The sequence below is a fragment of the Montipora capricornis genome, chromosome 11 (assembly GCF_036669925.1).
Source record: "Montipora capricornis isolate CH-2021 chromosome 11, ASM3666992v2, whole genome shotgun sequence".
NCBI lineage: Eukaryota > Metazoa > Cnidaria > Anthozoa > Scleractinia > Acroporidae > Montipora > Montipora capricornis.
This window is the reverse complement of record NC_090893.1, coordinates 20,685,882-20,709,271: the sequence shown is the minus strand read 5'-3', so window position 1 is coordinate 20,709,271 and position 23,390 is coordinate 20,685,882. Positions and strand designations below refer to the sequence as shown.

At 38.9% G+C, this 23,390-nt stretch overlaps 3 protein-coding genes across 4 annotated transcripts in view; 2 read left to right on the top strand and 1 right to left on the bottom strand.

Moving 5' to 3' along the window:
• Positions 1 to 1,322, top strand: part of LOC138024541 (zinc finger Ran-binding domain-containing protein 2-like) — a 12,076-nt gene extending 10,754 nt beyond the window's left edge. Inside the window, exon 11 of the mRNA XM_068871763.1 lies at positions 1,136 to 1,322. The gene's annotated coding sequence lies outside the window, so the exon portion shown is untranslated. The remainder of the gene's footprint in view (positions 1 to 1,135) is intronic.
• A 3,806-nt stretch (positions 1,323 to 5,128) lies between these two features.
• On the bottom strand, positions 5,129 to 9,344 carry LOC138024048 (uncharacterized). The gene is made up of 2 exons (XM_068871138.1): positions 7,006 to 9,344; positions 5,129 to 6,772 (listed from the first exon to the last, which is right to left on the bottom strand). The coding sequence occupies exons 1-2, from the start codon at positions 9,272 to 9,274 to the stop codon at positions 6,558 to 6,560; spliced, it is 2,484 nt and encodes an 827-aa protein (XP_068727239.1). The 5' UTR covers positions 9,275 to 9,344; the 3' UTR covers positions 5,129 to 6,557.
• A 96-nt stretch (positions 9,345 to 9,440) lies between these two features.
• Positions 9,441 to 22,229, top strand: LOC138023970 (putative hydroxypyruvate isomerase). Of its 2 annotated transcripts, none has more exons than XM_068871054.1 (9): positions 9,441 to 9,576; positions 10,537 to 10,644; positions 11,587 to 11,686; positions 12,624 to 12,744; positions 15,084 to 15,153; positions 15,277 to 15,326; positions 17,172 to 17,241; positions 17,978 to 18,112; positions 19,158 to 22,229. In XM_068871054.1, the coding sequence occupies exons 1-9, from the start codon at positions 9,489 to 9,491 to the stop codon at positions 19,205 to 19,207; spliced, it is 792 nt and encodes a 263-aa protein (XP_068727155.1). In that variant the 5' UTR covers positions 9,441 to 9,488; the 3' UTR covers positions 19,208 to 22,229. The 2 variants fall into 2 exon arrangements, with proteins under 2 accessions (XP_068727155.1, XP_068727156.1); XM_068871055.1 differs by having other exon boundaries at positions 9,462 to 9,553.
• Positions 22,230 to 23,390: the final 1,161 nt, after the last annotated feature.

Sequence of the window (23,390 nt, the reverse complement as noted above, 5' to 3'; positions counted from 1 at the left end):
GTATTAGGCAAAAGAGAGAGAAATAATCCTTCCACTTATGTGGACAATTCAAGCAAGACTTTGTTTCTCATAACAACTGAAAAATTCAGGTGGTTCCAGTGGGATTTGAACCCATAACATGCGATGCTGGTGCAATGCTCTACCAACTGAGCTATGAAGCCACACAGATAAGTTCAATGATCATTTATCATTTCTCTCTCTTTCGTCTATAGCTCATACTTCAAATAGATATAAATGTATTATCTTGAGTATAGTCTATCCTTGCCCATACTTCAAATAGATATAAATGTATTATCTTGAGTATAGTCTATCCTTGCGGTAGAGTGGTTGGTGCGTTCGCAGAGCGTAGTATATCTGAAGATTGACCTAATCAATAAGACAACTTTTCTGACTCTGAGTTTCACGCTTACGATCAGTTAAGTCTGTCTGATGGTTGCGTAAGTGTGAAACTCAGAGTCACAGAAAAAGTTATGTCTTATTGATTAGCTCAATCTTGAGATATATATATAAATATATAAATTTAAATATCTATAGACATTTCTTGCTTTTCGTATTGTTCCAGTGTAGCTGACATGAAACCCGGCTGTCATCTCTTGACAAGTTAAAGACAGGACCTTATTATTGTTATTTCATTTGGAAGATTATAGGTTAACCCTTTGGTCTGCAAGGCAGTTTAGTCTCACATTAGGTGGTTAAACCTCTAGTTACTCTGTACAGTTGAACCTGTATATTACTGCCCTGTATTATGCTATTCAAGTGTATTATAGTATTCAAGAGTAAATTTAATGCAATTCACTGCCAGTTATGTTGTTAGGGTAAGCTTGCTATCACAGTTGATAGTACAATGTATTATGAATAGTTCATCGTGTTGTTTTGATTGTATTACTTGTTTGTTGTAAAGAGTTTTACATGTACATTATTGGTTTACGCATTGTAATATATGGAAACGGTATTGTTGTGCAGAAGCAAAAAAAAGTTAACAAAACTAAAATTTTTGTCAGAGAGAAGTGCCATGCAAATCAGATCTTCAAACATCTTTATTTGGACTTTTCATGCCTGAATTTAAAGCTGCATGGTGCTTCTCCGTTTGTTTGACAAAACAAAACCGTATTCTAACCATTTTATACTCCACAAGTTTTTTTGCAGGGTTGTGAATTCAACAAAGAACAAGAGGACAGGTACCGCAAGAGTGTAAACTGGATGATCAGAGCTGGTTTTGTTAAGCTCAAATGCAAAAATGCAACCGGTTGCCCACTTCACAAATGTTTTCTTTCAAGTGTGTTTTGTGAACATAAATAAATGCAACAAGACATGAAAATGAATTTGACTCCAGTTGATATTATTGTGAGGACTTGAACTTGACTTGAAGTCCAAAATTAAATTCCAGGGCTTTTCAAGGACTACAAGGAGTAGCACGAACCTGTATTATGTCACAATAATACTGCATCTTGTTCAGCAGTAATCAGGAAAAGGAAGGAGAAGTATGGACACAAATGGACAAGATTGAAATGACAATTTTACCAGTAAAGAAATTCCACATTAATTTATAACAATTGGGAATAGCTGAGTGTTCTCTCCAATGCTGAAAAAAAAATTCTCTGAAACTTAAGATTTCCCCCAACACCCCACAATAATGTGATGTAGCCCTTCAAATTCTGTGCACTGGGCTAATGTTATTTCAATGCCTTGTCATTCAATGTGGAGAGACAGTTGATAGTAGTTGGCTGGAATTTATTGCCTTATTGAAAGGGACTATGTCCGGCTATTTTAGGTAATTTTGCCTACTTTTGTTAATTATTGAGCTCTAAACGTCAAATTGGCAGAGCAAGAGTCTTTCATTTGCAAAATCACAGCCACATAACAACTGAGAATGATTTTCCAGCTTTGTAAATGAAATTTTGACGAGACTGATATAAATTTGAAAAAATTTACCCAAATTCAATCCATTTCAATCTTGTCCATCCCTGTCCTTTCTTGGCTTCCCTGTGTTTTGTTAGAGTTCTTCTATAGTTTGGAGCAGTTATTTTGATATTTTAGTTAATTCTGACCATTCGATCAGTGCTGCAATTGCCTGAAATTGTGACCTAGCCCCTTTAACCACTATTGAGTACAATGGTTTTTGCTGTGAGTGGGCTGTGCTTCGCATGGGGACACAACAAAGCTATACTTACTCCCACCTGTTTAAAACATCCTGCCAGATATGCATACGTGTGGTCATACTCGCCATTTTACCCATGGGCAACTGGTTAATAATCTTCCCTGGGTGAAAATTGCCATTGGTATGTAAAGGAAAAAAAAAAAAGAATCACCCATGACAGTCCCAGGGTTGTTCTATGGATCGAATAACATGGAAGCGAAAATTATGAATCAAACATTTAACAATTATTCGCTGAAGGTGAGGTGAAGTGAAGTGATTATCAGTGAACATTCACCGATAATCACTGAGCCTGAGGTGAATAATTGTTTTAGTATAAATACACAGGTGATTATTTCAAAAAAAAAAGGAGAAAAAACATTTCAATGCAAAAATCATCTTCATTTACAGTGGCAAAACAACTACTGGCAGCCATTTCGTCCATCAAGGTGATTATCAGCTGATAATCTGAGATAGCGAGCCTATGATTTTGTATAATCACCTGTGTATTTAAACTAATAGAGTTTACGTGCAGTCTTATCTCAGCTAAAATGTTGCTTACTCCCTTGACTCATTCTGAGGGCAATTTTCTTGATCTTATCTACACGACTGCAAGAAAACTTAAGGGGAAGACTTCTGTGTCTACGGCTGAAGACCTTGCAAGAACCCTTATATTACTTTTCCTTGTTAAATAATAAGTGTTTGGCAAGGTCTGTTATTGGAGAAAGAAAAGAATTAACTCAGGGAAAACTCAGGCAGTTTCAATAAAAACTTTACTAAGACTATATTATGTACAGTTTGGTACTCGGAAAACTCTTGTTTGGAAAATGTTTAGGAAGAAAGCAATCTCGAGATTTTTCTTCAGATGGCCCAATCCAGAGCGCGCGCAATGACAATCTTGACTGAATTTAACCTCTTAGCTCGTTCAGGAAACAGGAATTAGTACGTCATCAGTAAGTTTGAAATACTCAAGAGTTTCTCGTATCATTTCGGGGTATAAATTTTAAATAACCGTTGACCGTGGACTTTCACGATGTTTGGTGGCTCCTAAAGGAGCCGTTTGTTTTTGTAAGACAGCAGCAAAGCTTCGCTCTAGCCGCCAAAACCGTACAAAGTGCGTCCCTGCCGCTTCAGAGCATACACAACATCCATGGCCGTAACCGTCTTGCGCTTCGCGTGTTCTGTGTACGTTACTGCGTCCCTGATCACATTCTCAAGAAAGACCTTTAAGACACCACGAGTTTCTTCGTAGATGAGGCCAGAGATTCTCTTCACACCTCCACGCCGAGCGAGCCGGCGGATAGCTGGTTTGGTTATTCCCTGGATATTGTCGCGAAGAATCTTTCTGTGGCGCTTGGCACCTCCTTTTCCCAGGCCTTTGCCGCCTTTTCCTCGACCAGACATTTTCTTCTTTTCTTAGATTGCGGTACAAATAACTACACTTCCAACCACTGCTAACGTGCTTGGATACATGGTCTCAATTCCAAAGCGCCCAAACTTTATATTGTATGTGCGAACGCAAGAGTAAACAGAAGGCGCTCGTGAGAGGAAACAGGCCTTTCTGGAGTATGATTGGACTCTTTTTCAACCAATCACATTCTTGTTTTATTACAAAGTGATTTTTCGATCTGCCAAAATCTGAAGGTTGTTGTTTTCAGTGGATCATATTTACTTGGAGCAAGAACTTGACAAAATTTCGCTGTGAGACAACCGTGAAAACTTTGGAATTATGAAAGACTAAACGTGGATAAATTTGGCTACTCAATCGAAAGAAGAAATTATCGCAATATATTTAATACAAGCCATTTTTTTAACTTATACAACATTTGCAAAACAGACACCAAAAAAAGCTTCAACATCGAGAATAACACTCATGTTCTCTTCTCTTTCACGCTGTACGACTTGCACAACGTCCTTCGCTCAAAATTTTATAATGAAATTGTTCACATATTATAATTTCTTCCCAAACCTTGATATCAATTCAATTATTCTCTTCCTTTTTAACAAATTTATATTGACCCTCTCGTTTTTAGATCAGTTGCTGCTTTTGTTTATGACGTTATGAATACAGATATTCACGGAATCACGGTTGCATTTGATTTAAATAGATTTGCATTTCATAATTTTATAGGTAATGCCATGCATAAAAATGGGAATACCTGAATAAATTATTGGCTGGGTAGGGTATGGATGAACTACCCCCAGGGGGGGTACAGCCATATATGGGCTATACAGGTATGTGCCGCTGTGAAGGGTATGGTTTTAAAGCAGTTTACTCTAGCATAGGGTATATAATTCCGAGCATTTGGGTCTAGAATAGGGTATCATTTTTCACGAAACTGACCAGTCGCTTGAAGATTTTATCAAGACTAAGGAAACCAGAATTCCCGCTCAAAAATATAAAAAAATCGAGTCGGCAAAGTTTAAGTTTACGCAACTCAGCCTCAACAGTGTCGATAAATGGCTATCATGAAACACTTCTGGATATTATTAACTGTCAAGTATCGGTATTTAGACGGAAATCGGTGGGAGTTTACTCTAGTATAGGGTAGCAAAGTTCAGCTAAACTAGCTCTGGTATAGGCTAAGGGTTCCAGGGTCCCAGTGGCATATCCCCACCCAGAAATTCCTGAAGTACCCCCCCCCCCCACCCCCCCAGGGAACTACCACGAAAGGGGCACAAATCATTGATAATGTTACTTTGGTGTCACTTACATTAGAAGTACAAGACAAAAAGCAATTTTTACCTGTTTATGCATCATTGCATTGCATGCTAGAACACTTTCTATGCTAAATATACATGGTGCCCAAGGAGAAACCAACCGCTCCTATGGTATCCAATTCCATACGCTTTACTTCCAATTTGAGTGCTCAAGATAAAACATATATATATTTTTTTTTTTTTTTGGGGGGGGGGGGGGTGGGGAGGTTTAAAATTGGGTTTAAAAAAAATTCTTTGTCTTCCAGCTTGACAAAATGGCTTGTACAGAGAATATGGAAAATACATGTAATAGTACACTTTATTTTCAAATTAAGAGCTCAAGATTAAAAATATCATTCAAGCATATTTAATACATTATTTTTACCAAATTATAAGCCATTTCATTACTTGTATAAAAAGTGAGACTAAGGTAAACAATTCACTACATTAAGACGCAATAATTATTATGATTTGAGTCTGTTCTCTGAAGGAAGAATCCTAGACATAAAGGTAAACAGGCTCTTTATATTCACAGTCATGGCACTTTCCTTGCAAAGCACTTATAAATAACATATAGTATAAATATCAAAGGACAAATGTCCAAATTGCATTCAAACTACCGGTACTATTTTGTACAAGATACAATATGAAAATGGTAAAATACAGCACCTATCAAAAACAAAAAGGTGATTTGATGAAACTTAACTACAAACTATATCTATTATGACATTTTAACCCAATGGAATAATAATTATTAGTAGTATAAACTAAAACAGTGGATAGCGTTGAACGTGTGTGCTGATTGGTTACTCCAGATATCTTTTGCTATTCACCTCCGAGCAATTCACACGGAATTTGCGCCTGAAAATGTTGCAATCTTTGCAGGAATAAAGCAGTTACCGGTAAATCATCTTTTTCTGCTATATTATCTCAGTGTTAGTATATCCTAAAACAACTATTCACCTCAGTGTCAGTGGCTAGTGATGGATATTTACTGAACCGCAAAGCCACCTCTACTTTGGTGAATAGTTGTTCATGATTATTATTATTAAAAGTTTTATCATGTAATATATCAAAAACGAGTGCGAGTGCTTCATTGGGGTATCCAGACACCAAGAAACACATGAGGTGACTGGATAACTGATGAAGCATGAAGCACAAGTTTTCGGGATAGCTTCTTAAACGAGTGGTCGACTATCATTATTTATTAGTGCTGTTTTGTTTCGTAAATGAAACAATAGCAAAAGAATGTGATAAAAACGTTCTGGATGGAATGTGTGTTTTGGGAGTTATCCAACTTAATTTAGTGCTTATCATAAATTATTCAGTTTTTATGAGTCAAGTTCAAGGCTTTGGATGACCAAAACTTTCAACAAGGAAAAGGGGTGTGTAATCAATTCTGCTGAAATCTAGGGTTTGCAAGAACAACTGGGTGTTACAGATTTTTCGAGAATGGTCAGGACCAAAGCGCACTCAAGATTTTCACTATTGAGGTGAAGACATTGGTGTGGACATGCAAGAGTTGACCTAAAGCAAAATGAATTGAAAGCATGAATGCCAAAAGCACTAACATCAGTTTTAACATATGAAAAGGAATGATAAGGGATATTTTAATTAAAGAAAGTACAAAAAATTGATGTAAACTCTTGATGATCAAAAGTAAACTGTACAAGTCTAGGATTTCTACAAAACTGTTTTTACAACATTATTGTACATCTACATTTCAGCTGATTAATGGCTTGCGATCGTCAGTACTTCTCAAAGATGACTGGGACCCTGATGTACTGGGCTGCTCAGTCACAGAACCATCTCCAATCAGTGGCATAGAACTGGTTGACCCATGTGATATTCTCTGACGACCACCACTTGCTGGTCTCCCATTGTCGTCATCATTATAGTCTACTTGGCCAGGAAGAGATGAAGTGGAGCCCAAAGAAGCTATGGACAGAAAGAGAAAAAAATACAAGGTGGCAAAGAGTTTAGAGTGTTGTAACGCAATGACCCCTAACAATGAGACTTAAAAAGATTTTATTCTGTCAAAAGTGTCTGTTACTCTACGCAATTTTTCCTGCAACTTGTTTTGCAATTTTGTTGCGACAAAAGTTCTCACATTGCAAAACAAGTTGCTTGATGGGTGTTACATTAGGCAATGTTTCAGTCTGTCCACTTACCTTCAGGCGTTGGACGCTCTGCAATCAAGGGCATGGATGCACTAGAAAACTTTTTTCTTCTTGCAGTCACTTGACCCTCTTCCCAGTCTTCCACCGCATGCAGAAACTTGTCAACACTGCCTGGCCTTGAACTTACAGAAACTGAGGTACCAGGTCGACTTCCCGAGCTTGATGTGGTTCTCATCATGTCAAATGATGTGTAAGGCCCTGCCATGTCTGCCATGCTGTCCCAGTCAAATCTAACGGAACTGCCATAAATACTTGACGGGGTTTTGGCATTCTCTGCTTCTTTCAGAGCTGTGAAGACTTTTTTCTCCACATCACGTTTTACTTTGTCCATGCGACCATTCACAAATGTTCCAAGGACAAACATTTTCAATAGCATGCGCTTTTTCATAGGGTCCATCAGGATGAAATCATATTCTCGCTGATCAAGTCTCTTTCTCATTTGCGGCATTAGTGTCATGAACTCCTTTGCAGTCTCACGGATCGATTTCTTGACAGAAAGTGCAAAGAGTGACTGTGGGGACAAGTTTCTGTGAGCCTCAATAAGTTCATCCAGAAGATCCCATAGAGAGTCAAACGTTGGATCATCAAGAAATTCAGCCTCTCTGCAATATGCATTAATTATATGGATTTGCCTTTCCAACTCATGAACCGGTGCAAACATTGGTGGACTTGACAAGGCTTTCTCCAGAGTATGACGTCCACGTAAAACAGCTCGCATGTACTTTTTGGTCTCTTCACTGATGTTGCTTTTCCCATCAGTAGTGAGCGTTGGCCAAAGGGGTCGTTTAGGAAGCAAGACACCAAAATATCGCCCCAAGAGGTAGATCAACCAAAGAATTGCTCCGCAGCTCCAACCAAAATTTATCCAGGTAAGAATAATTTCTGGGATGGGAGGTGCATAGATGGCATTGACTATTTCATTGGCATTAAACATCTCCACCATGGTTCCCAAATAGGCATTGCAAATGTTAATGAGCAGGCAAAACAAGATCATAAAGTTGAATGACATCACACGGAAGGGTAGACTTCGCACCATGATCAGACAAAGCAGAGACAACAGGGCACCAATACCTCCCCCCAAATGATCAATCGCACATAAACCAACAACTAACAAAAGGAGAAAGACCTTTGCAACTACCCACATAGGAGTAATGTTGAAGATTATGTGTAGCAGACGTGAGATGCCTTTCCAACAGCACCATGATGTGAACGACCTGCAGGCACTGACCGGTGGGCGAGCTAAGCCAGAGGAGAAGAGGATAAACAGCACCAGGAAAAACAGCACCAATATGGGAATGTTGATGAGAAGTTTTTGTGCCAAGCTCAGTCGCAAGGGGTTGTCCTCGCTGAAATGCAGTAATACAGCAAAGTAGGACACAAGACAGAAGTGAAGAACCATCATGATTGGTCGGTAATAGATCCACAGGCGGCGGAAAGACGAGAAAAGGTGAAACTGCCCCACTGCCCACAAGATGTCCAGACCTTGCTTGTATTCGGCTTCCTTTAACTGCAAGTAGCCTTCGTGCTTCTCTTGGCTACAGCAAATAACTTGGCCTCTTGTCTTCCTTATCATATTTATAGGGTAGACCATAAACAATAGGATTGCAATTATTAAAGCGATGGCTACGAAGACCCAATGCTCTAAACTGTAGCACTGTACATTGTTTTGAACATTCCAGACATTGTCACTTCGACAATGAAACACGCGGGCATAGGTGATCCCAATAGGCAAGGAAACGAGTTGGATAATAACACTAAAAATACGTTTCATTCTGGCCACATGGAGCAACAAATAAACCGGTTTTCTGTACAGGAAAACTCCATAAGTTATTAAAAATCCACATCCAATAAGGGCTATGCAAGTCGTCCATCCGATTAAATAGTTGCTATAGTCAATCCCCACTCTGTCCGACTCTATAAAAGTGTTCAAGTTGAGAGGCCCAGTGTAAGCTTTAGAAACGACGACTTTTGTAAACTCCCAAATGTCAAGGTTAAAAAGAAATGTGAATGCTGCACCTCTAACAAAGTCTCCCGGAAAACCCCAGCGTTCACCCATGGTTAAAATCAAAGCAAAAATCTGAATGTGCTGTATGATCATAATAACTGCATCAGACACCCACAAAGTAATTCCATGATGAACGAAGGTCTCGTCACTTTCTTCCTCCTCTTCATCAAGATCAACCACAACTTTCTCGGGTTTCTCAAACAGTGGAAGCTGGTCTGCGTCCTTATTTTTCAATTTTCTATTTAACAGTGCCATTTTGTAGGTTCTATAAGGTCATTCCCATAATTTTTCTTGCGAAGAACCTTACTTTCGAAACAACCTTGGAATGCATGAACTTTCGTCATCAACTTTGCGTTACCATGGATTTATTTGGTAAATGTACCAAATATGGAACTGTGACGTAGTTCTCTCCCTTGATGTACCTCACCATACCCCCGAAGAGTTGGGATTTGTCTGGCAGTATCACGACATGGCGTTAAAATTTGCGGCGAATTTGTCGTTCACTTTTTTAGAGAATGCGAACTTTCTTAACAGGTATAAAGCTGCAAAAAATGCAGGTAATGTGCACAGCTTGGAAAAGTTGAGCTAGATTCTCGACTCTTAAAATTATACCCGTTTACTTATTTGCATATGAATCACGTCTGATCTGTAGGCACGGAGAACAATGTTGCATTTATTGCTGGAGGACGAACAAAAGAACCTAACGAGAGATTTTTTTGTTTTCGTCCACCAACATGGCGGCAGTGACGTAACGTGAAAAGCACCTATCGTTGTATGCTTCGTCCTTAACAGTGCGACGCGCCTTAACCGTTAACCGTGGCCACATAAATTGGCCACATAACAAGTTTTTTACAAATTATCCACCAATCAGGGTGTGCGAATTTGATTGATTGTCACGTCTCCTTGCAAACTTCGCACGGTTTTAAGTTGAACACCGATGCATGGGTTGTAACCTGTTGAGTGGACGTATTTACACATAGTTGTCAAATATGAAAGTTTGTTGGGTGGCCATGATAATGCGCGTTGCACTGTAAACGATGCCTTGAAGGTGATCAGGTGTTCAGAAATCACTCGTTATTTTTAGCAGCGAAACATTTCAGTGGTGGAGATGGGGGGTGGGGTTGGTTTATCTGCCACCCATTGGGCTTAACCTGCGATCAGGCGTACTTTCCCGCGCCCTCTCTAAAGAAATTAAAATGAATTCCTGATCGCAGGTTACATTGGACGTGGCGTGACTGCAGAATACCCAGCCGTTGGTGTGTAGTGGCACTGTTTGAAGAATGAGGCATGTAACGATTTATTATATAGATACTGATGAAGTACTAGGATTTTCCTTTCTACTAAAAAATCATGTCTTCGTCGCACACAGTGAAGATATCATTTTTATCTTTAACTTGTGAGCATATAGGTGTCGTCGTGGTAACTACAGGCAAATTGAGTCATATTTTCTGCTTTGTGTTAATACAAGCACAACTTTAACAGACAATCAAATTGACTGTCGTTTATCCTGGATTTAGGATTCAAAGGTGTTGAATCAGCCTTTCCAGTGGACATCCCTATTCACGAAGTGTCCAAAGCTAGAGAGAATGCAGAGATAGAACATGTACTCTTGAATGCATTTGACGGTATGTTTTTCAGCTACTTTAGATGTTCTAGCTAGGGTCTTCCATTTCTAGTGGGCCTGTCATGAACGACTGCAAGCTGAGGATTTTCCCTGTGTCCTATGCAGTGTTTGATACCCCTTACTTTAGGAGTGACAAAGAGAGTAAGCACAATAAACTCACAGTTTTTCCATGCCTTCTTTTCTAATTTTTCCACCTATACAAGTAGCAATAAGAGTATCTCTGTCGCAGTCCATAAGCTGTACAGTGTGTGGACTTTGGCGCCATTATTGCTAGTGGCATTGGAAAATGAGACTACATCACTCCTGTACTTAAATCTCTCCAATGGTTGTTGATTCAGACTCACTTACATGTATGCTACTGTGATGGCGACACTTGCAATTTAATGCATAAAAGGATTTGCTTATAACAGAAATTCCAACCCTCCCGATTTGATCGGGAGTCTCTCTGATTTGATGTGTTGCATCCTGCTCTCCCGATTTACAATGAAATTCTGAAAACAAGGAAAGTTGATTTCTTATCTTAAGTATATTTTTGCTATCTGAGTGTAAAATATGTCTCACCCAGTCTCTCTCCATTGAACACCCTGTGCTGTGCAGAGGCCAGCGGTCTTAATCCATTTAGTAGCTCCAAAACAGACAAGCATGGCTGTGGTATCAAGAATATATCCACAAAAATGGTGTCAAAATGCAGGAAATGCCACTTGCGAGAAACTAAATTTGCCAAATTTCCTGGGGAAGGGGGGGGGGGGGGGGGCTTAAGCGTTAGGGGCTAAATATGCTTCCTATTTTCCTTCAAAAGGGGTGGAATGTCTGTCATACTGAATCACAATGAGTAACCAGGGACCACTTGTCTGGTTGTATTACTTTCAACACATAACAGTCAGATAACTTCGTCATTTAAATCTAATATTGATCAGAGTAATTTGACTTTTTCTATGTCTAGGTAATTGTAATGGACTTGCTGCCATACCAAATGGAGAAGAAGAGTTTAAAAAATCTCTAGAATTGTCTATAAAATATGCTGAAGCTCTAAATTGTCCAAGGTACTTTGAAGACTTAATTATAGTATTAAGCAATCTCTACCTCCACTCAAAAACTGTGTCCCCTTTAACCCATTGACCCCATTGAGTGAGACATTAGATTTTACTCTAATGCCAGATGATTTTACTTGTCAGTTGGTGGCCATTCAGCAGTCCTTGGGTTAAAAAAGCCTATAGTCCTAGTGGAGGGGTGGTATAGTGGATCAATATCACTTGTGCACAGACCACATCCCAGAGCTCTGGGTTCGAATCACTGCACCTCTGCTCCAAAGTTCACTCAGCTTTCCATCCATTTGAGGTCAGTAAAGTGACGTTCCAGTATTACCGGTGCTATGGACAAGTGGTGTAACTATGTGATGGGATTGGAGTTGCGTTCACCTCTGCTGTAACAACAGTAGACGCCATTGAAAAAGGAGCCTTTGGGAGACCATTTTACAGTTGTAGCTATTAAAGTTACCTGGCCTAAGAATGGAAGTGAGGCTGATGGTGACCCTGTTTTGATATCAACCTTTGTGCTTTTCTAATGTTAATGTAGTCTAATCCGAATTATATCAACACAATTTACGTGGTAACAGCAGTGAGGTCTGTATCAATACAAGGTCACCGGCGCATCACAGCCATTCAGAGGCTAGGTCACTGAACAAACAAGTGTAAAATGCCATAACCGCAGAGACATCCTCACTAATTATTATTTTAATAACTTTTTGTTGTAATTTAATTATATTCCCTTGCATTTTTTTTAACATATCTTTTAAAAACTTTAATGTTGTTGATGGCAGAATAAACAAGAAGATAAAAATAAAATAAAACATATGAATTCCTGTCGCACGTCTTGCGAAGATCATTTATTAAAGTTCCATTTGATTTTTTATGTATCCTGCTTTCTTCAGCTTTGATTTGTAAATGCTTGACTGCGAAATTACCACCCTTGCACTTCTAGAATGCATGTTAAAGCTGGCATGTTTCCAAGTGGCACTGATTACACAGACAAAGAACTGGTGTCCCAGTGGGAAGAGACATACTTAAAGAACATGAGATATGCTGCTCAGAGACTAGAGGAGGTGATTCAATAAGTTCAAATATTATTATTATTGCTGTGGTTTTCTCTCTTAGTCATGAAGGGTTGGCGGCTGATGGGTTTTTTCGTCTTTCGTTTGGTGTTTGAGTACTTCAAATTTGAATGAGATATTTGACAAAATCTTCTAGTTTATTTAAGCCTTTCAGTCCTTAGAGTGACTCTAAGACTTATAGAATTTACTCTGTCTAATGCCAGATGATAAATTACTCGTTAATGGGGGTTGCTTGAGGGATAGATAGATAGGTACTAGATAAATAGTTTATTATTTGACAAACATGGCAGTTCCAAATTAATCTTTTAAAAACTTGTTTAGAATACATGAAAACCGGACATAAAGTTAAAAACATAACATCTACCGGTACAATTGATTCAGAAAAGCACATAATAGTAAAAATAAGATACAATTAAACAAGTTGAACATAATCGACAGTCTGTCATTCTGATAACAGTTTGATCTTTAGCTTAAATTTTGATTCAGAGGCTCTTATAAATTGTTCGTAAGGGAGAGACTTCCATTTCATTGCTCCTCTATAAGAGAATGAATGGATTAATGGGTTAACAACACTTGTTCTACTCATAAACTATGTTCCCTTTAAGAACGCTAAAAATTTGTGAAAAACATAGTTAACTCGCCAAGTTTTTAGGCATTTTCTGTTTTGGTCCCATGATTTATGAAATATGGTTGTGAGGCACACCATACAAAGCAATGTTAAATAGAACACACATGGCAAAAAAGGATAACTGTGAAGTTAAAGGAATTTAAGGAAATGACTATTTGAAGGGGTCCATATCAACGGTTTGGTAGTTTAAGAGCCAATCCCCTTAAGTACCTTTGTCTCCTGACAGTGAGCAGCCTTGTAGATTAACCCCCTCTAACACCTGACAGTTTCACTTGTCAATGGCGTCTGCATCAGGGATGAAGGCACAGATTCCAATCTCTGGAGATCTAAAATCTGGGGATTTTTTCATCCGGAAAACTGGGACAGTCAAATTCTGTAGAGGTACATTACACTTACCAATTCAAGGTTTGTTAGGTTAATTAAAAATGTTATGTGTTTAACACATTGATACCTAAAAAGTCCTAGGACGCCCCAGTTCACGAGTAAAATCGTCTGGCGTTGGAGTAAAATCTGTGAAGTTTCAATCCCAGGGATCAGTGGGTTAAATTAAAGACGCTCCCTCCATTAACTATGACTCAATAAGCCATTAAATTAATACAAGGCAAAATCATTTACCTCACAGTGCAGCTTTAAGGTAACAATATTAATATTTCATTGTGCCATTGATACACAAATGCAATTAAAATGGTGACATCAATATTATTACCATATATGCTATTATTAGCAACAATATTGTGCTTCTTTAATAAGATATATTAGCATAATTGCTTACTGAAATTCAAAGTAAAATACAGTTTTTGTACTGTATTGTATTATAATTTGTTGTTGAACTGGCATCATGAATCTTGAAAGATGTTGGAAAGTAGCTCAACGAAGTCGTGACCAGGTGTATAATGCTATGTAAAACAGAAATGTGGAAAGGGTTACATGATACTTACACAATAATTATTTTTCTCAATGCATGAGCGGGCGTCACCAATCTTGTCCAACCCGAGCGGAATCGTAGCCCTGGTTGTGTGACCTTGTGAAAGGAGTCCTTAAATCTCCATTTTTTGACTCCGAATCATTTACATACAGAACTAAATGTTTCAAAACAGATTTTTATTAGACAAGAAGCATGGAAATAGAATTCAAATAAAAACATTTCTCTTTGAAACATTCAGTGCGAGTCAACATTAAAAAAGTGATTTTAGAAAGGAAGAGAGAGAGAAAAAAAAGAAGTTATTTACAAGCTAAGGGTCGGTCTGTGTAGCAAAAAACCGTGACCTCAGTCTTGAAAAAGCTGCCTACGGCCTCAGTCAGCATTTTCAAGACCTTGGTCACAGTCTTTTTGCTTTACGGACCTCCCAGCTGGCAAATGACATATATTTATTATTGCTGAGGTCACTTTTCCTGTTTACTACTGTTAAACAGTGTTAATTTTGTTGGTTGGGTTAACTGGAGATTTTTCCTTTTCTGGCTATCCTTCCAATCAAATTCAAATCCCTGAGACTTGAAGGTTTACTTAAAATTTAGACACCGCATGTTCGCCAAAGGAATGAGACGGGCTGGTATGGATCACGGAAGTGTTAGGGGAGGGGGCAGAGGTTAGGAGAAAACAACACCATAGGAAAAAAGGGGGGTTAACCCCCCCCCTCTAGCCCCTCCCTCTCCGTAGCTACCGAATGAGGGACTTAACTTGATCTATTTGCATTTATTCCAGTGTAGCATCACTCTTTTAGTGGAACCAGTAAGCACCATTCCAGGATATTTTGTGACACATACACAACAAGGTACATTGTTCTTCCGTAATGGTCTTATCACTGTCATTTTGATAGTTTGTGGTGAGGCTGTCCTAAAAATGTGATTTAAATTAACGTAAACAGCTCATCAACCTTGTTTTTTTTATCCTGCAGCCCTTGACCTTATTAGAAAAGTGGATCATAGCAATTTTAAACTTCAACTGGTAAGCTGAGATGTCAATCACAATGAAGATCGCTAAGGTGAACAATTTAAACAATGCATCCTATCCATACTGTATTGCTGTAATTGCCCCCTCAGTATGCAGGCCATCTTGTACATGGAAATCGTCATGAAATAATGTGGCAGTCTACAATTCCAGACAAAGAGAGTCGAGACTATCAGGTTTTTGAACTTTTGGACCAAAAATTATAACTTGAAGAGAAGGCTTCCTCACTCCACCAAACACTATGTTCCACTAATGGAACGTTTTAGTGTTAGTTCTGCAAAAAATAGCAGCAATTTGTTAATATGTTTGTAACTACCCGTATACCATGCCATTGACTTTGAGCTGCTGTTGACAGATAACCCATTATTATCACGAACACACCTGCCAATCCATGATCAATCAGGAAGTCACATATCCTGCTTTTTTTTCATTTCCCTATACAACAGTGTACCCAGCAATGAAACAAGATCTTTGCACATTTGTGACCTCTCACGCGAAAACGTACACTAACGACTTTCCGTGTATGACCGGAATTCCATGTGGAAGCCGTGTTACACCCGTGCAGTTTTAATTTTAAGCCGTTCTCAGGGGTTTCAATAACTTCTGCAATAGCCGTCCATGATAGCCCATTGAAGGCGGCAGTTTGATAAAGTTTATGATAGCATTTTTAGTGAAAATCAAGGCAAACTAGCCGGTGGTGTGATGCAAAGCAGGCGGCGGTATACCGCCGGTAACCGGCTTCTATTGAAACCCCTGGGTTCTCGCGGCTTGGCTCACTCGTGCGACCGACCTGGTCAGCCGTGTAAAAAAACTGCCCACTCGTTCGCTAGAAAAGTCCACTCGTTTGAACCAGGTTGGCAACCGTGTGATAAATATCACATACCACTTGTTTGCAGAAGCGTCTACTTGTTCAAACCACACCGTAAAACCAAAAACGAATCATTCTTTCAAAGGACTCGAGATAATTATGCGTCATACGGTGTTTCTTGCTTGATCACTCATCGATCAATGGATTGATTTCGCATCGAATCTTATGCTTGTTATCTATATTTATTTATTTTGTTGCGCTTCAATAGCAGCAATTTATTAATATGTTTGTAACTACCCGTATACCATGCCATTGACTTTGAGCTGCTGTGGACAGATAACCCATTATTATTGCGGACACACCTGCCAATCCATGATCAATCAGGAAGTCACATATCCTGCTTTTTTTTCATTTCCCTATACAACAGTGTACCCAGCAATGAAACAAGATCTTTGCACATTTTTCTCGTGTGGGTGAGGGTTCTAGCCTATTTGAAAACACTTTTTGGATTTAATTTACTGGTATTTTGTTTTTAAATTTATTTAGTGGACAATAAGAAAGTTAAAATGAGCAACTGAGCAAGTAGTGTTTTTAAATTTTTGAAAGAGAGTGCAACCTGAAAATTTTTCACACAAGGACTTATAGACCATGGATCCCATTCTCAGAGGCTTTGGTCATAAAATTTTGTGAGACATATATAAGAGCCCAAACATTAAAGACTACTAGTACATACTTACTGGTTTTGTGGTATGGCCTTGTATTTAGTGAACATGTTAAATTGTTGCATCACTAAGACTAAGGGTGCGTTTGATTGACCATTACCATTTTCAATCATCACTACACGTATTCTTATTCCGGAATAGGGTCAATGGAACGCACCCTAAGAGTTACACACTTCCTGGTTTTGTGGTATGACCTTGTAAAGTGAACATGGTAATTGCATCACTTGGTGGTGCTCTGCCCTGTTGTGTGAGCCCCACAGCCACAGGGTACGTAAAAATATCTCCAACTGTTAACTGTACCTTTTTGTGAAGGACCTGTACCACCAGCAACGAACATGCGGCAATTTAACACAAACACTGATCAATGTGATGCCTTATCTTGGTAAGGAAAGTTTGTGTGTGATTTTTGTAGTGTAAATAATTATAATTGTCAACAAACATCAGAGGAAATGCAGGTGTACTTCAGTCTTTGTAATCAAACTTTCAGATATTATTTATCACCACAGTTTGATCCACAAAGACTCGCTAGTTTAAGAATGCGATGCATTTGTACGCAACTGAATTAGGAGTTTCGGGCTTTCATTTTTAAACTTGTGTTTTGCATACATAATAAACTGCGTTAAGGCTATTGATTGAATGATGTGACTTTTCCGTAGATCCAGCCCTCTGAGGTTTAGTCATTCATTTTTTAACATGAGTAATGGCAGACCATGAAATCCAAAACTCTCAAAGTAAAAAGCCTTTGGATAAAAATGCAAGCTCAAAATTTTGCCAGGCAGGTGTTAAGCAAACTCAATTTCAAAATCTGAAGGACAAAAAGGAAGTGCTTTTTTGATCATAGTACCACTTTAAATTGCAAGTTAAAATACATAATTGTTGTATAGGATGTTTGATGGTGGAATGGATCTCCCCCAAAAAGTTCATATTAAATGAAATGAAAGTTAAATAATAAGTTATTAATGTTATTGTGTAACGGGAAAATTGCAATCCCAAGAACTTGTGAACTTGTATCAAAAGAGTTGTGCATGCACTTGAAACAGAAATTCTGGATGAATAGCAACACTGAAGCAGACATATTTCCAACCCTTCAAATGTTGATGTGGTTTTTCCTCTCTCAGGACACATCCAAATAAGCCAAGTCCCAAACCGCAATGAACCAGATTCTGATGGAGAAATCAACTACCCATACATGTTTAACCAGATTGTAAAATTAGGATACACTGGGTGGATAGGCTGCGAGTACTTCCCTAGAGGTATTTATTCCTTTTTTTTTTAAGGATCAGTGTCATTGTTTTTTTGCTCAATATCACCTGAGCTATGTTGTACAGGGAGGTGGTGGCTGGCATTGTGCCAGAGTAGCTGGCGTTTACTCTCTTGTTTTCAGTTTGGGCAACACCATACATCGCTTGAACATTGCTCTATTTTTTAGTTTTTTTTTTCATTTAATAATTGACGGCTGATGATGTGAAAGACAATAATTATAAATTATGATTGTGAATACACCAGTTCAAGAAAGATTTACCACGGTCGTTCCCAGGGTCTTTCTTCTCTGCCTCTTTTGTTATTGGAGAGAGAGAGACAAAGGAGGCAGAGAGGAGAGACCCTTAGACTACCTGGGGAACCAGGTTGTTAACACATAATCCTAGGGAACTTGAGATCTACGACGGTGACAGTCAACCAAAACATCACCTCAAAATATAACTTGGCTGTATCATAAATCTTTCGCAATTTGGCACGAGCGGTTTCAGAGTGAAAACAGAGAATGAAAGATTCTCTGTTGCATGCTTAAGTTGTGGTCAAAGCCTCAAATTTGGTGAATTCACGTCGTTGTTATGCATAGAACGCAAACATACTTAATAAAATCTGTGCTGCACGTTCAACAGGATTATTTGTGCTCTTTTGACCAATTATATTGTTGTTTTGTGACATTGTAGTCATAGCCGTAATCGTTTCTTAAACTCCCTATTGTGAATATGATGAACTTGGTTGCATGTTTTCATTTACCTGATTTATGGGTATTTTCTTAAAAGACGAGCCCTTGTATGTAATAGCCTGTGTACATCCGCCTCCTACCCTGGAAAAAATCTATTTTTCCAGGGGAGGAAATGGATGTACACAGGCTTTTTATGTACAAGTGATTTTATTAATAACATTGTGGGAATGAGCAATTTGGAGGTCACAAAGAACCTATTTTAGAGCTTTCAGTGCTCATGTATTGAGGGATCTTAACACTTCCTAAGTGATAAACATATGTTATCTTTCAGTATTGTAATAATTTTCTTGTATTACCATTGACAGGACGTACAGAAGATGGGCTAGGATGGTTTGCACCCTATAGAGTTGACTAGGAATTTAAGGATTCAATGCAACATGCTCACATCCTTGGCTGAAGATATGTGATGCAGAGAGTGTCAGTTGCTGAATTCTCATTGAAGAGAAATCAAAAAAATTCTCAATTATCTGGCTTTTAAATCATATGCACAATCCAACGACAACCCAACCTGGAAAATAAAACTGGAAAAAAGAAATCTGGGCTTTCTAAGGACTTTAACCAATGACCATGCAGTTGCACCACTGAGCTATCAAGAATGCTGTTCAAAACCATGTAGTATTAATTAAAGGATGTCGAGGAGAGAGCTTAAATGACTTTGGTTAGACCTATGCTTGATTATGCGTTCTTTTCGTGGAATCTTTACACTGATTCTGATGTTAACCGCCTCGAACAAGATTAGTGCAGAAGAATGCAGCCTGATTTGTATGCAACGACTATAAACTTACAACAAGTACTACAGGTTTAGTGAAGTCTCTTGGTTGGGAAATTCTTGAAAATAGACTTCTCTTTAATCAGTCAGTCCTTTTTTATAAATTCCACAATGGTCAGTTTCTTGCTTCGATTACTTTTCCCAGCAAAATCAGGTCTACTAATTGCCACCAACACAATAATGTTTCAGCTTTTCCTTTTTTTTTAGAGGCACAAGGATTTGGAACTGCTCCCAAACAGTGTAGTATCCATGGACACATGGCCCTGCCTGCCATTAGATCGTTTAAGGACCTACTGACGTATTTTTTGGGGTGCGTTGTTAAGGATGTAATAGTTAACTAATTTGAGAGAATTTGGCATTATTTTGGTCAGTTACTAACTTTTGTAAACCAACGACCCTAAATATTACGTCATCAAGCCACGCCCATGGTCACGTGACCAATAAAAGAAAACTCTAAATTTGTCTATGTGCTACACAATTTGGGTATTTAATCAGTGGTTTCATAATTTGTATTCGTTTTTGCATCCAGCCAAGCATGGTTTTCTTTTTATTTTGAAAAATGTTCTTTTTAGAGAGATAAACTATACTAAAATATCCATAAAATTTTCAAAAAAGATGATTTGAAAAAATCAATGCTTACCTATATTCTGTATTTGGAGGTGAAGCGTGCCAAATAAAATAAAATAAATTCAATTTAAAGACCGCCAGAAATTTAGGTTTTATTTTCAAACCGGAAGTCAGTTCGTTTACGCATGCGCAGTTGATCTGAGAACGAGAGCGAGAAGGGCGAGGAAAAACCTTGGATTTTTGCTTGTGGGTGGGTTTTCTGATCAGCTCACTATATGATGACATCTGTCACCGGAAGTAACATTTCACTTCCCTAGCAACGCTCGAAAAATCCGTCCGTGGTCCCAGGGATGCGAGAGCGCGTGACGTCACGTTATTTTGAGACAGTTGTAACGGCCGATTCAGCTAATCAAAGAAAATGTTCCATAAAAACTTCACATCGCGATGTTCCTTTTCGAAAATTCATTTTATGGGCAGTCAGATAAATAAAGTTCACTCACCTACTATTTTCTGCGTTGTCCTGAGTGATTTGATGGGTTTTTGCGACTTTTCGATTTCCTCTTCAGATCCCATGCGTCGCCAAATACTATATGTATTTATATTGTATTTCGAAAAGAAACATCGCGATTTAAAGATTTTAAGGGACATTTTCCTGGATAAGTTGAATCGGCCGTTACAAGTGTCTCAAAATAATGTGACGTCACGCGCTCTCGCATCCTTAGGGTTGTCTACCTGTGGCTGTAAACGCTGACCAATCCCTTCCAGTACTAGAGAGCTAATATATTTTTGGGAATATTTATTCTAAGCTCTATTTTTAGGTTCAAGCTATCTGGGAGGTGGGAGTATGAAAGAGGATTTCTAACAAGACCTTACGTTCAGACTGCACTATGCTTTTTTCTAGCATACCCAACTCGCACAGCAGGGAGTTTTACGTCCTCTTTGTGGTCAAAATAGAGTTACATTGTAAGCACCAGTCATAATTTTAACACTCCACGTCCCAACTGCTTGCTATTTTTAGTTCTTTTTTGGGCGATAAAGGGTTTCCAGTTGGCTTTCAAACGTCTGCGGTTTTGGGTCAATGTGGACTCAGGGTTGGGCATGACGTAACAAATGATCGGGGAGTCACCGATTTAGCTCACATTTGTTAAGTTTATAAATTTTATAAGTGATTTTTCGGGCCATTCTCGTCTACAGAAGCCCACAGGCTAGCATCATTAAGCTAAAATGTGGTCAAAGGCAAGCCTTTGGAAGAACACAAAGGTGAGAGATGGTTTCGTGCAGACTGGGACGCCTAAAATCGGCTTTGTTGTAAACATGGCGGTTCACGAGTGAAGTTGTCTCTCTGGCCTTTCTGTGCACGAATTCCAGGGCCTACCGATACAATTTGGGCAAGTTTTGAAAGCTAAAAACTTCAATCGATGCTGTATTTTGATGGTAGGACTGGGTGGCCCGACACTTAAAAAAAAAAATCTATGAAATGACAAGCGGGGGTCTTTCCTTGTCGTGGAATGGCAGAATTACCCAGAATTCTTTTGGGCATGAACGAGGCAACTTGAGAAGCACGAGACTGGCTCTCATCAGATGGCTGAAGCGTGACCGGAGGAAAAAGGGAGAAGAACATTTCTAGCCAGATACTAAGGAGTAGCCCATGGTGTGCGCTGTTAGTGTAGACGTTTGGTTCCTGAACAAATTTGCGTCAAAGAAAATTCGCGACAAAGTAGTGCCTTTTTTGCTGTTATTCTTGTGGCCAAAACTGGTCTTTCGTCAGTCGTTCTGGTCAAAAGAACGGTGTAATGTAAATAAGAGAGTACTAACTAAAGATTTACATTTGCAGATTACTTAAGGCAAACTCTAATAAAGTATATGGTCTCTATGCAATAAGCGCATTCCAAATTTCCTCATATTCGTAGTATAAAAGTCTGTTTTTTAAGGATTTTCTTGCTACTGCATATCAAAAAACAACCAAGTTTTCTCTCCGATCTTCTTCTCATGATGTTCGCGGAAATTACATTCAGTCCCTCAATAAACTTAGAACAACCAATTATGGTCTCGTTTCTCTTTCGTACTTCAGTATCAGCTAAGTTATTGAATGCGCTACCTTCTTTTATCCGTACTGACTGTGTTAACAGGTCTTAAAATGAGAATCCTGGCCGCATTTTTCATAGCTGCTTTTTTTAAAAAAATGACCGTTTCTTAGATATTTCATATCTCATAATTATTTATCCGTATGGGCCTATGTATTTTAGCTGTAAATGTAATGTCTGGAAGATATTAAATATAATATTACTCTGAAATTCGAGATGAAAGATAGTTTAGGCCTGTTTGTATGTTGCCTTTAGCAAGGCGCATGCGTACACTTTGTATTGCGCGACTCCAGTGCTTACCATATGAGAGATAAAATGACTTTTGCCTTGAATATTTAGGCGATCGAAATGTTATGTTAAATTGTAATGACAAGGGAGGTCTGGAGCTGTGAGTAGGCGTGGGATTTGTCACATATGGTTTAGGGGCCGACATATCTCTCCCTCAATGCCGTACCGGGAGGCAAGGTCGGTAGCAGAAAGCAGCGAAGGGCCAACTGCGTCCAAAAGCGATCGCACGGGCCGAAATCCCGGGATGACTCGTTTGGTACGACGCTCCAGCGCCACGTCTGGAGGTACTGCTCTTTTCTCTCTTGTTTAAGCATTCCGTCAGCGCATGCGCAACCAAAAAAAAAATGCTGGGTTTTATTTGTTACTTCTTAGAAGGAATTGACATTTCAGCTGATTGTACAGGCATAAACGTAGATGTAAGAACCTTGCGTGTCTGGCGTTCTGGAGACAGAGGTGAGAGATGGTTTCGTGCAGACTGGGACGCCTAAAATCGGCTTTGTTGTAAACATGGCGGTTCACGAGTGAAGTTGTCTCTCTGGCCTTTCTGTGCACGAATTCCAGGGCCTACCGATACAATTTGGGCAAGTTTTGAAAGCTAAAAACTTCAATCGATGCTGTATTTTGATGGTAGGACTGGGTGGCCCGACACTTAAAAAAAAAAATCTATGAAATGACAAGCGGGGGTCTTCCCTTGTCGTGGAATGGCAGAATTACCCAGAATTCTTTTGGGCATGAACGAGGCAACTTGAGAAGCACGAGACTGGCCCTCATTAGATGGCTGAAGCGTGACCGGAGGAAAAAGGGAGAAGAACATTTCTAGCCAGATACTA